Consider the following 17,131-nt stretch of genomic DNA (forward strand, 5'->3'; position numbering starts at 1 on the left):
GGGGTGTAGGCTGTACCTGCTTGATAATGGACTTGAGGCGTGCCATGGCGATGACGGTGACCCAGACAGACATGAGCGAGCCCAGGAAGTCACAGAACTGCAGCACGTCATACTCCATGATGCAGAACACCACGATGCCTGGCTGGTCACAGGCGTGATAAAACTGGAAGGAGGAGAGTAGGGGTAGGGAATAGATGGATAAGAAGGAGAGAGAGAGAGAGAGAGAGAGAGAGAGAGAGAGGGAGAGAGAGAGAGGAAGAGACAGAGAGACAGAGACAGAGACAGAGACAGAGGCAAGCAGAGACAGACAGACATAGATACAGAGATAGAGACAGAGACAAAGAGAAGGGGACAGGATCATAAGAAGAGGCAAGAGAAATAAATGATCAGTTAGATCAGTTTTCATCACACCTCGGGCATGAGTACCCCAGGGGTTACGGCAGGACGTGGATCGACAGTAGTGTGAGGGGGCGCACAAGAAATAAATCTGTAAATGAGATTTCAGCTCCCACCAGCAGAAAATCATATCAAGCTGTCCTGATAGTGCAGGAAATAGGCAGACGGTCTCGAGGGGAAGATGGCAGTTAAAAGTTTGGCAACCTCTGGACTAGATTAAAATCAGATAACCAAGATAACCAAGTTGCCAAAGAAACGGGTTTATATACAAACAAACATACCCAAATGTGATGAGAACGAGGGAGAGAGAGAGAGAGAGAGAGAGAGAGAGAGAGAGAGAGAGAGAGAGAGAGAGAGAGAGAGAGAGAGAGAGAGAGAGAAGAGAGAGAGAGAGAGAGAGAAGCAGAAAGAGAGAAAATTCTACTGTCGCAAGATTCCAAAGCAAAAGTAATTGGTAGTCTTGCAGGAGTAGACCAGACTCAAATCACTCTGCCAAATTACTGCAGTCCCTTCTGTCCACATGAGAGATGTGGTGTTCAAGAGGAGCGTGAAATAGGGAACGAGAGGAAGGGGGGAGGAGGGGATGGAAGGGGAAGGAGGGATAGAGGGAAGTGCTTTCGATGGAGAAGAACATGCTGAAGATATGGTGTTCAACAGGAGCGTGAAATAGTGAGGGACGGAGTGACAGAGATACGGATAGAGGAAGAGATGAGTGGAGTGAGAGACTGAGAAAGAGGGATGGGGAGTGAGAGAGCCGGAGAGGGAGAGAGAGAGAGAGAGAGAGAGAGAGATGGATGGCAAGAAAATGGTGAGGATGTGGAGCATAAAATAGAGAGAAGGAGGGAAAGAGTGGAAGAGAGGGAGATGGACATACAGATGGGGCGAGGGAGAGACACATCACAAAGTAATGGAGGGATACAGAGATACAGTATGGAAGAGGAATGAAGGGATGTGGACAAGAACATGGAGGAGATGTTGTGTTCAACAGCCTGGCTAACAGCACAGGGGTGCATTTTTGGAAAGCGTAGTTGTTAGCAGCTAGCAACTTCGGTAGTTTCCGATGGGAAATTGCATAGCAACCAACAAAGTAGCTAACATAGTTATCAAATACGGTGCTGTGGAGTGCTGTGTCACAATGACAATGGGAGTTGGAGTTTCCCAATTGGGCTTTCACTTTTTCACTCTCTGTCACTTACGGTGGAGAAGAACATGGTGAAGATGTAGACGGAGGCCTCCAGCAGGTAGTGGCTGCGGACGGCGATGGCCACGGGCGGCACGAACATCAGGTTGCTGAGGCACAGCAGCAGGGTGGACAGCAGCTGGAAGCCGTAGGAGTAGGCCTCCGTGTTGTCCGTGCAGCCCCAGCCCTCCCAGCCTGCCAAGCAGAGAGGACATCGAGACATTGAGAAGACATTGTAGAGCAGTGGTTCTCAACCTTTCTTTTTTTTAAAGTATTTTTTTGGGGCTTTTCAGCCTTTATTGTTTTTTTTGTGAGACAGGACAGTGGAGGAGAGACAGGAAGTGAGCTGGGAGAGAGAGATGGGGAAGGACCAGCAAAGGACCCGGACAGGGAATCGAACCCGGGTCATCCAAGTGGTAAACGTGTGCCCGACCATATCAGCCACGGTAGGGCCAGGTTCTCAACCTTTCTTGAACAAACGCCCCCTTGACCTCATCATAAGGCTCCAAACGACCCATTGACCTCATCATAAGCCTGCCAGCCCCTCCCCCCCGGTATTAAAAAATAAAATAGACTAATGCCCCCCAATGGGAACTAAGCCCCGCCCCCACTCAGCTGTATCCTTCTCAAAGCCCACCTAGGGATTCCCAACGTCCCCTGGGGGGCTGTAGCGTCCCCATTGAGAAACACTATTGTAGAGGGATGCATGGCATATACAGTACGTATGCATGGCACACAACGCATGGGCGCCACAGCATGATGGCACACACAACCAGCACGCACACATACTGTATGCATGAATACACGTACGCACACACACACGTACGCACACACACATGTACGCACGCACGCATGTACGGACGAATGCACGCACGGACGCACGCACGCACGCACGCACACGCACACACACACTCACAAAACGCAAACACACATAAGCACACATGAAAACGCACATCCAGAAGCCATTTCTCATTCTTTCTCCGTGTGTAAATAGCTTCATAAATATAGATTGAATCCAGTGTGCCCGCTGAGTAGCACACATGGCAGAGGAAATAGGGCACACAGCGCGCCGCGCACCAGGCCTCTGTCGCCTTTGGAGCTCAGAGGGATACATTTACACAGAGAAACACACACATGAATACACATGCGCACACACACACACACACACACACACACACACACACACACACACACACACACACACACACGCACGCACACACACATACACACACGCACACAATGCAGGTGCACGCACACACACACACACACACACACACACACACACACACACACACACACACACACACACACACACACACACACACACACACACACACACACACGACGAGATAACTAGGTATATATGCATGTCTGTATCAGTAATTACCACCGCCCCATGAATATCCAATATCCACCCCGAACCCCAAATGAACAGAAATGTGGAAAAAAAGAAAGAAAGAAATAAGAATGCAGCCAGACTTGGTGTGAGCTTATAGAGTTCAGAAACTGGTTTTGAATCATTTTCAACAAAAAAAGGTGGCACTCGAACAATCACAAAAGTGGTTCTCGTCATGCTCCACTGTCATGAATGGAAAACAAAAAAGTTAATAACAAAAAAGAGCGGGGGAGAACATACAGCAACAACTAGGAGCATCTGCTGCCTGATTGCCATTGTTCAGTAATTGTACAGTGTTAATTCTAGGCATAGAGTGTCAAGAACACTCTTCTAGTTGGATCCACTCTGTAAGAGTTGAATTAACACTGTGTGTGTGTGTGTGTGTGTGTGTGTGTGTGTGTGTGTGTGTGTGTGTGTGTGTGTGTGTGTGTGTGTGTCTGTGTGTGTGTGTGTGTGTGTCTGTGTGTGTGTGTCTCTGTGTGTGTGTGTGTGTGTCTGTGTGTGTGTGTGTGTGTGTGTGCGTGTGTGCGTGCGTGAAGCGGTGGAAAATGAAAAGGGTGCAATCAAAAAGTGGGGAGAACACACAGTTCCATCGGGAAACATCTGCTGTCTGAGTGTCATCGATTCAGTGGGAAAGAAAAAAAAAGTGAATCAAAAAGTGGGGAGAACCCACACACGGTACATGTTTCCGTTTCCGTGTTAATTCAACACAAAGAAAGTTTGAATTTCAACACGCTTGTAGTTGGGCCTACTCCCTTAGTGTTATAGGCCTAAGACCGCAAAGTTTACGGAGCATCTGTCGGCCGAGCGAGCGTCACCGCTGGGTTGGATAATTGTGTGTATGCTAATGACATCCACTATCATCCTCTCGCTTCCTGCCCCAGTGAGGAAGGGGCGGGGCCGATGCCGCCATAATACCGGGGTAATTAAGAGGGCGTGATTAGCATATTTCCAGACCTTATCACACGTTCCTATAATTACAACGCAGCCTCATCTGTGATCAGTTGTTCAGTTGCGGCAAAGGCAAAGAAGAAGAGGAAGAAGAGAAAAAAAAAACGTTGACGAGAAACTTTGATTGACACACATGTAATTGAAGGATTTTTACATAACTGGAGAACAAACTGATTGGTGTTGTCGTCGTTGAAGTGTGACAATTACATTGTCGTTGCGAAATACCAGCTGCGATTAAAATCGCATTAACCTAAGAACAGAGGGTGCCTTTAAGTGGACGGTATCATACAAAATGGAAGCGCTTCAACTTGAGAGTCCATCATTTGCATTTCATTAGGCATGTCAGAGAGGGTACCTGACACATCTAGTGTGTGTATGTGTATGTGTGTGTGTGTGTGTGTGTGTGCGTGGGCGTGCGTGCATGTGTGTGTGTGTGTGTACATATCACTCAAACTAGCACAAGACAAAGACATCAAGACTGTGTGCTAGTCCTTGATAAGACTATTTGTAGAAGAGCGACTCCCGTACCTGCTTTGCACTCGCAGGCCGCATACAGGTAGTTGTTGGTGCGCAGAAGCTTGCACTGCCCATAGGTTCCACAGTCATTTATGCAGGGTGTCAGGTAGGAGCGCAGGTACACCTCCGCTGTCACGTTGCTGCACGCTTCAAACCTTCAAAGACAAAATGTGCAGTGGCAGGATGAAAAAGGACTCTGAAGGAGTCTGAGTCTGAGACAGAGAATAATTCATGCCTTTTCTTTTTTTTGTGAATTATTACAGCTTTAGTGTTCAATTACGGCCTAAATCAAGTCAAATTGAAGTGAATTGCTGAGAAAAGACGAACGGTGGGAGATTGCCTAGTTCCTCCTGTAAGACAGACTGGATTTGGGTCAAGCTTATTTTTGACAGTGGAATGAGGTACCGGTACGAACGAAAAAAGAACCATCTTCAGCTATAAAGCAGACAATGTCTCCCCTAAACCTGACAGTGATTTTTTTTTTTTTTTTGATTGGGTTGGCTCAGTCTGTAAAAAGTCAGTTGGCCAAAAAGCACCATCTCCCTGTGTTTTTGCTGTTGTTTGCTTTTGGAAAAGATTCTCTAGTGGCATTGTCTAAAGGAGGTCAGACAGAAACCCATATCGGAAGTTTTGCTTCACAAACTCTTTGCAGTACCACTTCTCTGTAGACTTACAAAAGGACTGCGTAAGCAACTTTATAAGCTTTATTTATTTCCCTGCGAATTACCCATGAAACAAAAGACGGTAGAGCTGCCTGACTTAAAAACACTAATATTAAAGGCCACAATGACATTATAGAAGATAAAACAAGATTGAAAACATGATCTGCTTTTTAAATTAAGAATTATGCATGCTTTAATACTGAGATTAAATCAGAGTTCTCCCTTCAAAAGATTGTCTGAAAAGCATAAACTTCACAGTTGGATAAAATGAGACAAAAACAAGACAGATGTCTGTGCACCAACATAAAGACCTTTGAGATATAACTATACCAAAACAGCCCAATATAGAAAGCAATAAACGTTCCACCGTAGCTTCTGTTTTGTGGTTGCATAACGGCTGAAAGTTCAATTTATGTTTCCAGTCGAAGTTGGATGTGAACTTTTTTTTTATCAACCACAGACATAAACCCCCTCCATCCTTGACAATGTCAGCAAGAAGACCATTAGAAACGATTGAGAATCTTTTTTTTTTTTGCAGTGACACAACTTTGGTCAAAAGATCTAAAATGTCTAAAAGCTTCCTTTTCCCAGAGGTTTTCTTCATGGTTGACTTGATTTGGAACTCGGTGAAAAACTACAGCTGCCTGGCTACATCTCTTGGCTTAAAGGGCAGCCACGGGACAGTAGACTAACGTAAGATGGAGGTGTCCTCGGCTTACCCCTGCTCAGTGGCGCAGAGTGAGCGCAGGCTCAAGTACCAGGTGCCTGTCTGGGGGTACGGGATCCTCAGCTTGGTCACGTTGGAGGTGGTGTTCACGGTGAGAAGAAACCCTGTCACTGACTCTGCATGAAAAGAGTTTACGTGATGTTATAACGCTATGAGTGCACAAATGAATAGCCTAGAGCAGTGATTCTCAAAGTGTGGTCCGGGGACCACTGGTGGTCCGCGACAGAGCTCAGGTGGTCCGCGAGGGGATTTCTACTTTTCCAAAACAAGCTAGAAATAGGCAATATTACAAAGCTAAACATAGCTGGAGTCATATTTTCACCACAATAAGACAGGCTTGTAATGTGAATAAAAATTGAAATCAGCAGTCTCAAATTAGCAAAGGTCAGCTCTCAATTCAGTTGACAGGTGGTCCTTGAACATTTTTGGGGGGATAAAGTGGTCCTCGGTCTGAAAAAGTTTGAGAAACACTGGGCTAGAGCAAGAGATTACTGGAACCCTGTCACAAACTCTACATGGACCAGACAGAAAACAAGTGCAACATGACTTATTGATGAGTTCTATGTTAAGTAGACATTACAACAGACTGATTACTGATTCAAAATGAAGATGTAGGCCTACAATGTGTAGGCCTGTACATAGTTGTAAAACCAATGAGGTGATAGACCTGCTTCTTCTCATGATATCATCTGTGTCCAAAGTTGTTTTTTTAATAAGAAATAAGAATACAGATACAGAGAACAAGTGAGCAAACAAATAAACAAACATATAAGCAAACAAATAAACCCCAAAGGTTGTTAAGGCACCCACTGAGCACATAACCCTGATCACTGTCCTCCATTCGCTTCTCTCATTTGCTTTCCCTCATTGCTATTCCACCCTCCTGCCTGCAGGATTTGTCTACGAATCTGACGGCTACCATCAGCAACCATCACATCTTGCATTGAAAAGGAGACGCTGCATGGTGGTGGTAGAAAAAAAAAAGATAGATATTGGCGATAAGCGGATCACTTTCAGCGAAAACAAGATAAGTAGCTTTCCAAGTAAAAGTTTTGCCGGTGTCGCGGAAAAGCAATTTGACGGCCAAACAGTTACTTAGCCAAACAATCATCAGACTGTTGTTACGACAGCGGAATCGTATTCGGGCCGCCCCCGTGCTGCGTATTGTACCCAGGCTCTGGTGGAGTGAGTGCATGTGACATTATTTCCACGCGGTTCATGGCCTTAGGGTTGTTTGTGCGCATTACTTCATTCACAAACCCATTTAGCCTAAATGGCAGACTCTCTCTCACAGACAAGAGACAGCACCTAAGTGGCTCTTGTCGGCTCAAAAAAAAAAACCTCCGTAGTCCTGATGTCGCTCATGTAATGTTGTGAATTGAAGTCATTCTCGCAGGGACGCACACATGCACTAACGCACACGGACTCACACACACGGACGCAAGCACACACACACGGACGCAGGCACACACGCACACACGCACACACACAATACGCACACACGCTCACACACTCATACTCACACTCACACTCACACACACTCACACGCGCACACACTCACACACACTCACACACACACACACACACACACACACACACACACACACACACACACACACACACACACACACACACACACACACACACACACACACAGACACTACAACCAGAGGATTCTTCTTCCAAATCAACATGCCCTAACCCTTTTATCGCAGCCCACATGGTGTCTTATCGTGCATTACGGTGCTGTTCTATCATTTATCTTTTCTTGGGGGGAAAAAATAGGAAATAAAAAAACTGAAAAAAGGCTGTAGATGGCAGGGAGTGGGCAAAACCACGGTGGGATTTTAAGGGATCTGCGGGCAGACTGACTGGCTTGGCCATGGGGCTCGTCTTACCAGCTTCGCATTTAGCCGTGGCGTTGTCTGGTAGCAGGAGCGGCATGCCGTGGTTGAGGCATCCGAACACCGTCACATTCTCTCCTTTCACCGACGACTGCAAAAGAGAGAAAGACATGCACGCGCGCACACACACACACACACACACACACACACACACACACACACACACACACACACACACACACACACACACACACACACACACACACACACACACACACACACACACACACCACAGATGAATAACTGTTGTACTGTAGGGAAGGACATAAAAGCAATATTTGTGAACAAAGGTGCAAGAAAGGCTTTGGGCATTATGATTATGACAAGAGCAGTGTCTGATCAAATGGCGCTTTGATGGAAGGCATGGCACGCTTTTTAAGGCTGTGACAGATCTGAATAAAGTAATTGACCCGCACAATTCTAGTCAATATTCACACGCAGGCATGAGCACACACACAAATAAACAAAAACACAGCACAGTGCACACATGCACTCACACATGGACACAGACAGTCACGCACGCACGCACACAGGCATGCACGCACACAGGTACGCTCGCACACACGCACAGGCACAGGCACACACACACACACACACACACACACACACACACACACACACACACACACACACACACACACACACACACACACACTTGCCCCCACCACTGTCTGCTTGCTTCCACCCATCACTGTCCTGAGGGTTCCTAAAATAAAGACATTCACCCTTCAATTCACACAATAATACTCCCCATCCTCGACCCACCCCACATCATTCACACGCACGCACGCACGCACGCACGCACGCACGCACGCACGCACGCACACACACACACACACAGACACACACACACACACACACACACACACACACACACACACACACACACACACACACACACACACACACACACACACACACACACACACACACACACACACACCACCACCACATGCATTATTGAACAGCCTCGCTGCAGCAGTGAATTCAGGACACCGAGCAAATTAGACGAACTCACCTCTGTCTCCACACACACACACACACACACACACACACGCACGCACGCACACACGCACGCATACACACACACACACACACTGTCTTCTAGCAAACACCAATCACTTTCACACTGCCACAGATAGTTACACACACATGTGTTTGGTCACACTCACAGAACTGCAAAGAAGACAGGAGAGAGAGAGAGAGAGAGAGAGAGAGGATAGAGTAGAAAAATGAAGAGAATATCCAGGAGTGAAAGATGAAGAGACTACGGAGTAAAAGGGAAAGGAGAGAGAGAGAGAGAGAGAGAGAGAGAGAGAGAGAGAGAGAGAGAGAGAGAGAGAGAGAGAGAGAGAGAGAGAGAGAGAGAGAGAGAGAGAGAGAGAGAGAGAGAGACAGAGACAGAAACAGACTCAGAGAGAAAAATGGTAGGTCGAGGGAAGCAGAAAAAGACGGAAGGACAGAGAAGAGGATGAGAGGAAAGGGGAGAGTAGAGCGAGACGAATAGACATGATGAGACAGACAGGGAATGAGAGGAGATGATGAAATGAGAGAAAGGCAGAGAGAGAGAGAGAGAAAGAGAGAGAGAGAGAGTAATATGGAAAGCCAGAGAGAAAGAGAGACAACGATTGCTTTGATTTTGAGAGAGAGAGAGAGAGAGAGAGAGAGAAATAGAAAGAGAGAATCAGAAAGAAATAGAGAGACAGAATAGGCACCGTCTCCTGTCTCTGGCAGTGCCATGTCCTGGGCTCTAATCAGAGCTGTGATTCACATAGTCAGAGGCGGCGGTGGCAGCGGCGGCGGCAGCGGCTCTTTGGACTGATGATTCACACAGTCACAGGCATGTCTTTGGGCGGGTGATGAAGGGAGTTAATAATTGATGCGCTCGTGTGTCGCTGCAGTCTCATTAGAGAGCGAGAACACCACGCGTCTCACACGCTAGACGACCCCGGCGACTAGACGCAGCCGTCGACTCGTTCACTCAGCCCGAATCATGGATACGATATCACATCAACATCGTCAACCACCTCCAAGGATCTAACCCTGACACTTTACAAGTCTTTCTGGGGATCACAAACCAGATGCAAGCCCATATTTATAAAAAACTCCCAGCACAATCCCAGTAAAAAAATAGCCCTAGGTCAATTTGAAAGAAACAAAAAAGAAGTGAGTTATTTAAAAAACAGCTAGACTCTATTTACTATTCCAGTGAAAAGATGAATCTTTGTTCTTTAAGGAATGCACATAGACCAGAATACTTGCAGTAGTCTGAGAGAAGATTAAAACGTGTCCCAGCAGCACCCACTGGAAGTGAGGGGAACTATTAAACATTTAAAAACACGGAACACAACAAGTGCATCTTTCTGCTTCCACACTTTTTGCCTGTCCTCTGCCCTGTAGCCCCCTCCTCCAGATCTTGGTTCACACCAATTTCCTTTCTCACGGCTCGCAGCACGCTGGAAGCTGGATTGGCTGAGTGTCAGCCTGTCTGGGCCGGCAGCACATCTACTTATAAAAGGACGGCACTAGGGCTGTAGCGATATTGTATCGAACTGAGAAATTGCGATACTGTATCGTGATACAAGGATGCCGTATCGCAATACTCCCTGGTCTGTTCTGTTACCCATCAATCGAGAAAATGACCACATGATATAAAATGATAGGGCTTCCAAGCTATAAAATCATCATCATTATTATATTTAAACTTTTAAAAATTATAGCTTCTTTTAACCTACGTATTCTTAGTAAGTGAAGATTTTCTTGCACACCTCCTTGGTCAGGTGCGTAGGAGTGGAACCCCAAAGTCACCAACGTTAGATCAAAGAAAGCTCCCGCACACTGTTCACATTTGCATGGTTTAATGCAACGTTTCGGTCTACTGACCTTCTTCAAGCAATTCAAAACTTTCAAAAAATTCAAAAAGTTTTGAATTGCTTGAAGAAGGTCAGTAGACCGAAACGTTGCATTAAACCATGCAAATGTGAACAGTGTGCGGGAGCTTTCTTTGATCTAACCTACCTATTCCACCAATAAACCAGCAGTTTTTATTCATACATTTTTTAAAAAAATGTAAAATTGTGGGGTGCATCAAACTGTAGGTGATGCGAACTGAATTGTGAGTTAAGTGTATTGTGACAGCCCTAGTAGGCACATCTTTGCATTGTAATTGGTTTGCTAGATTCATGGCATTCTGGCTTCATTGAATCATTATGCGAGGCCAGACCCACCCGTAGACAAAACATTTTGCCGTCCAGCGGGTGGCGCTGGTTCACCAGGCTAGGGACGGAGGAGAATAATCGGGTGGGGATGTATTACAGCACATAGTCCTCCATTTATTTACCTACTGTATGTGTTTCATCTATTTATCACTTAAATGTATGCAAGAATGCATGCCATCGAGTACGCAGAGCAGTCTATGCATAATGTGCTGGTGCTGTTTGAGTAGTAGTAGTTGTTGCTATGGATGTATGGAGGCATCTTTATCTTGCCTTCGCTTCATCTTTCTTCCTCCATCCATGTCATCGTCTGTCTGTCTGTCTGCCCTTGTGCTTGCCTGTCTGTCTGTCTGTCTGTCTGTCTGTCTGTCTGTCTGTCTGTCTGTCTGTCTACCCTTGTGCTTGCCTGTCTGTCTGTCTGTCTGTCTGTCTGTCTGTCTGTCTGTCTACCCTTGTGCTTGCCTGTCTGTCTACATCTGCCTGTCTGTCTGTCTGTCTGCCTGTCTGTCTGTCTGTCTGCCCTTGTGCTTGCCTGTCTATCTATCTGTCTATCTGTCTGTCTATCTGTCAGCCTTCCTGCCTGTCTGTGTGCCTGCCTGTTTGCCCTTTACTTTCTTTCATTCATTCTTTCCTTCTTCTGTGAAATGCAGATGGGCAGCATTCTTGTGTTTGCCTTAATGACGGTAATAGATGCCGGCGTCTGCTATGTTCGCTGCTGCTTTGGCTGCTGCACATTCTGCTGAAATGCATCGTGGGCTGCCAAGCACCTGTGTCCGCCTGGCCTCAGCCCATACCCTAATCTGGCAAATACATTCTCTGACAGTAACAAATGACTAACTGGGATTTTTTGGGGGGGAAGAGCCACGCCTGGACCTTCTCTATACAGTCCATGGCCTGGATGTCTTTCAAACCGCTCTTTGAAAATTAATAACTTCACAAAAATTGTCCATCCCACTCTTGTGTCAAGGAAGCCACAGGATGCATTAGAGAGATACAGAGAGCCAGGGGGGGTGCATTGTTTGGGGTGGTTTTGCAGTGTACGCTTGGACTTAAGCCGGACAAGAGAACGGCTCGGAGGAGGACTCACCACGGAGAAATGAACCTTTTTTTCCTGACATCGCCTCCTGCCAAGCTTGCATTATCCGAATGCGGATTGCACGTGGGGTTTTCAGAGAGTGCCAAGTCAACTCCGTCCAGATCCTGCTTTGTTGAACGCAGCTGCACTCCATTTACAAGCGTGCGCTCGTCCTGATCCTAATCCAGAGAGAAGTCGGGGAGGTCGACTGAGTGTTCATTGTGTTTGTTTTCTTGCTTTTTTTGGTGGTTGAATATGACAGAAGCCCAGCAGAGGCACCCTGTCGGGATATGCAGTCTGAGAAGCATAGGGTCACTTTGCCCCTTTCAAAGTCCTCGCAGAGGAAAACGTCCCTAAATATTACAATCAAGTCCAATTACTCAAGCCAGGGTTTGCTGAACGGCACTTTTCAGAATACACGTTTTATGAGAAAGCTTTCAATTTGAGAAATGTGCAGCAGGTGCGTTTTGTAAAGGAAAGGAAAGCTCCACTTCATTAAAATGCATAAACTTTTGTGTCAGCAGAAATGACTTTACTGTGTAGAAACCTGTAGTGGGTACAGGGCACAATTGATGTGGACTAAACTCTGTGATGGACATGATGATGACGATGCACATCATGATTCAAAAGACAATAAATAGGAATCACTTAGTGGATTACCATACAGAACGTTTTCCGGGGTTTTTTTTGGTACAGTGATAACATGAAACATTTACGGATGAATGTCATAAGATTACATGTTGTTGGATTGGATCCCCAAATCTAATTCATTTTGAGCAGGGGGCAAACTAGATGTCCAATGTCATCCTCAAAAATTAAATTCAACCAAAAAACCATGACGAACTAAAAACAAATTAGACCATCCCATTGTTTAACATAGCATCCCTTCAATATAGTTTGTTCCTCTGTCAACTGACAGTGTATTTGGGCAAAGCCGCTGTCCGTGGTCCTGAAATCCTAAAGACCTCACTGGAGCCTGTATAAGTGAAAGTGAAAGCCCACCTGGGAAACTTAAACTCCCATTGTCATTGTGACACAGCACTCCAGAGCACACAAGTGTTCACTGCACACTGCCCAAGGGAGCAGTGCTGTGGGACGGTACCATGCTCAGGGTACCTCAGTCATGGAGGAGGATAGTGGAGAGCACTGGTTAATTACTCCCCCCACCAACCTGGCGGGTCGGGAGTTGAACCGGCAACCTTTGGGCTACAAGTCTGACGCCTTAATCGATTACCCATGACTGCCCACATATAGGGGAGGTATTCAATCATGTGGATAATCCCAATTCAGAATCTGGTCATGCACAATGCAAAGACAATAGCTATACACTATGGACTACGCACAGATCTACAGACACCTAGTACATGTTTCCTTAATGCAGTGGTTCCCCACCTATGAACCGGCCCGGGGCCCACTGGTGGGCTCTGAAGGTATTCCAAGTGGGCCATGAAATCATTTTCCAAAAATAATGATCATATTTTAGTGTGTGTTGCTGTTGATCTATTTGAGTTTTATTCTTAATTGGGTCAGAGGAGGGCCCCGAACATTTTTGACCATTTCGAGTGGGCCCCAAGTTGAAAAAAGTTGGGAACCCCTGCCTTAATGAATAATAGCCTCCTAGCACGTGTGTTAAAATTCCTGCAGTAAAAGAAGAAAGAAAAATCCGAACACTGTTGCTGCTCACCGATTTATTGGACACAACGTCTTCCTGAGGTCGAAATGTTGTGTTCAATAAATCGGTGAGCAGCAACAGTGTTTTTCTTTCGGATTTTTCTTTCTTCTTTTACGCACGTTTGTTTGATCCAGCACCGGTTTTACTGGATGTGTGCGCATCACCTAAACTACTTTTAAAATTCCTGCAGTACCACATCTAAACCTAAAGTACCTTGGACATTAGTCCAACCAACAGGGACAGGACCTAATGGCTGGCACGCTTCAGAGGAGGAGAGAAGTTTTTCTGTGACGGGAACACAGATCAATGGACAAGTGACCTGGCACACTTTCATACTACAATCATGCATAATCATGAAAGCAAATACATGTTCAAAAAGCATAAATGGAGGAGGTAAAAGCCTATGACTGTTGGGAAAATGAGTCTTTCTTTATTTCTGTTTTTGTATTTCAGATGTGTGCACACTAGTTTTAAAAAATAATTATTTATTAAGAGGGACGGTTTGAAATTGATTAGGTAAGATGCTGGAAAGGTTACAGTCACACATTATTCATGAGTTTTTCATAATCTCAGAAAGCAGTATGATATATTATTTATTCCCTTATCATTCAGTTTTAATGAGGCCAATTATTCATTTGCATGTTTTAGATTTTGTGACAAATACATTTTCTGAATTAAAGTTTTATATAGTCCTATCCCCGTTGACCAGCATTAAAAAGAAAACAATAATCTTTGTTTTTAGTGTCCACTGACACATAGAGATGCCTACGTCCTCACATGTTGGTGGCTGTTGTCACCAAAATATAGACGATGGTTCTCTAATTCTCTATGGCGAGTGGGACTCTCAATGGAGAACCTCCAAAATAGCCTTTTAATGTATGCTGACATCATTTTTGCTCTTCATCATCTCTCACAGAAACGAATCCGCACACACAGTGCCAGCTCTGATAAAGTCATTTAGGCAAATTGTGGGTCACAGATTAAATGTTCATGGATGTGAATGCCTCCTCATTAAAGCTGCAACAAGAACCAGTTAAAATGAGATGGGACAGTCTTGTGCTGCAGACCAGTAAAAGATTCAGTGGCAATACAAACGCTGGCTCAGATGCTCAACCCTGGCTTCAAATATCATATGAGGTTCAATATTTTTCAGAGGAAACTGATATTTAGAAACATGGCATCACCATCAGCAGCCTTTTAGATGGACTTCCACCAAATGCTTGCTTCAATCTTTCAAGACATCTACTGTCAGTTCCTCATGGTAATAGAAAAGATCTGATCTCTTCTGGGGCATAAAACAACTGACTGAAAAAGGGAAGTCTGACATTTTTTTCCCTTAGGGAAATGTTAGAAAAAAAAATTCTACAAAGGTTTCAAGGAGGAATTATCTTAGAATTATTTTTGGATGTGGGCACACTCTACACTTTTTACTCAGTAAATAATTGACCACGTCTCTGACATGGGTCCACAACACAATACACTGAGTTCAGTGGTGAAGTGGTGAAGTGGAGTGCATTCTACTTGTCGATTTGGAAGAACCCTTCTCTGATCATAGATAAAACCTTAAAAATCACAACGCTGATATATCATCACAAGAGACTTTTGTAACATATACCAACTTGATCCGTGCAATTAAAACAAACTTAAAAGTGTCATGTCGTCTTCAGGGAAATGAAACTTCCATTTATTCTGGCATGCACATCACATGTGAGCCCCTGACTGGACAAGCTGATGCCAGCCCATCTTTTCGAACATTTGGCCTTCCCTCTCAGCTGCCATCATATATGCTGACATCATCCACCCCTTGCGGCTAGTTGGCCTGCTCGGTGCTCCACCCCGCGGAGCACTGACTAGCTGCCAGTCGATTTTGAGCTTAATTTGCTTTTCCTCCCTCGCTTCAGTCATCATGTAGGCTATTGATGTGCTGCAATAGTACATTGTGTATAAAGTGTATTAAATATATTTAATTGTAAAAAAATGGAACACTTCTTCCATTGCTCTGACAAACCAAACATTCAATAGAACGCTGCATGGGTGCTCACTCAGAATTATTTTAATAATCCTGACCAAACACCCTTCCTCAGATATTATGCTTTTATCAAAGTGCACTTTCAAATTGCGCAGTTTAACACAAGCAGTGCACACCATGAAGTCAGTATCATAGTAATTTACAAGGTTTCAATCTATGATTATAAGGATAAACAATAGGCTACAGTAAATTGTAACTGGCGTGATGGTAGCAACAGAGTTTGACACTGGTGTCTGTGGTATACCGATACAAATGAAATCTGAACTAATTAGAGATGCACCGGATCCAAGACCTGGTTCCGGATCCGGCAGGATAAAAGGGTTTTTCACAGGATATGGATCCGGTTCCAGGATCCAGGATCCGGTAGCCAAGGCTTTTCAGTCAAAATAGTTTAAGCCAACGTGATAAAAAGGCCCCACGTGTGTGAGTAGGCTATGTGTTTCAACCCTTTCGTAGGATCCGGTATCCGGTCCAGGATCCGGCAGGATCTTAAAGGGACAGTTTGGTCAATTTCAACATGCTGTTGTATTGCTCACGCTACCCTTGACTTGTCAGTACCTGGTGATGCCACATTTTTCGGCTCAGCCCTTTCCGAGATATGAGCAATTCTAATGGGGGCAGCGTTTGTTTACATTTTTAAAAAATGAAACAAAGGCCAACTCCAAATATTTTCCCAAAAGGTACTGCTGTTTGCTAATTGTCTGCTGATGTTTTATAACCTTTTGGATGTTTTTGGGAATAAATAAAAATGTTTTTTTGAAATGTAAACAAAGAGCTGCCCCCATTACAATGACCAGGATTTCGGAAACGGCTGAAGAAGAAAAAAAAAAATCTCAGGCACTGACAAGTCCAGGGTAGTGTGAGCATTACAACTGCATGTTGAAATTGACCAAACTGTCCCTTTAAGCAGTGGATCCGGTATCAGGCAGGATCCTAAAAATCAGGATCCGGTGCATCTCTAGAACTAATAGACCGGTCCGGCACAAGTGAAATGTGATAAACACACTATAGTGTCTGAAGGTATCTGGAGAAAGTATATTACTGATCCGAAACGGTCTAGTATACTGCATATGATTAGATGTCTCGTTTGACTCTCACAACATGACCACTATTTTGCCAGGGCTTGACGCTAACTTTTGTGCTCACCGGCCACTGTGGCTAGTGGTTTTCCGGAATCACTAGCTATTTAGCCTGCTAGCCAGAATTTTGTTGTCAATTTTTTTCTTTAGAATCTTGCAGTTAGATAAAAAAAACAATTTATGCAATTAATGTGATTTGTCAAATCAAAGAATAAATTACCTGTCAAAATGGCTAGTGAGACTGAAATTGTTCCTAGCCACAGCCAAGTTTTAACAGCATTTGGCCGGTTGGCAGGTGCCAGCGTCAAGCCCTGATCTTTGCCAGAATT

General features: G+C 44.9%; 1 protein-coding gene across 1 annotated transcript in view; it reads right to left on the minus strand.

Annotated features, from left to right (window-relative positions):
- Positions 1-17,131, minus strand: part of tmem8b (transmembrane protein 8B) — a 119,404-nt gene that overhangs the window by 12,506 nt on the left and 89,767 nt on the right. The window contains exons 9-13 of the mRNA XM_063193561.1: positions 7,727-7,823; positions 5,821-5,944; positions 4,452-4,594; positions 1,593-1,771; positions 17-163 (exon numbers count right to left, since the gene is read on the minus strand). Of these exons, the coding sequence (XP_063049631.1) occupies positions 17-163; positions 1,593-1,771; positions 4,452-4,594; positions 5,821-5,944; positions 7,727-7,823 (690 nt within the window). The remainder of the gene's footprint in view (positions 1-16; positions 164-1,592; positions 1,772-4,451; positions 4,595-5,820; positions 5,945-7,726; positions 7,824-17,131) is intronic.

The sequence above is a fragment of the Engraulis encrasicolus genome, chromosome 3, assembly GCF_034702125.1.
Source record: "Engraulis encrasicolus isolate BLACKSEA-1 chromosome 3, IST_EnEncr_1.0, whole genome shotgun sequence".
Classification (NCBI taxonomy): domain Eukaryota; kingdom Metazoa; phylum Chordata; class Actinopteri; order Clupeiformes; family Engraulidae; genus Engraulis; species Engraulis encrasicolus.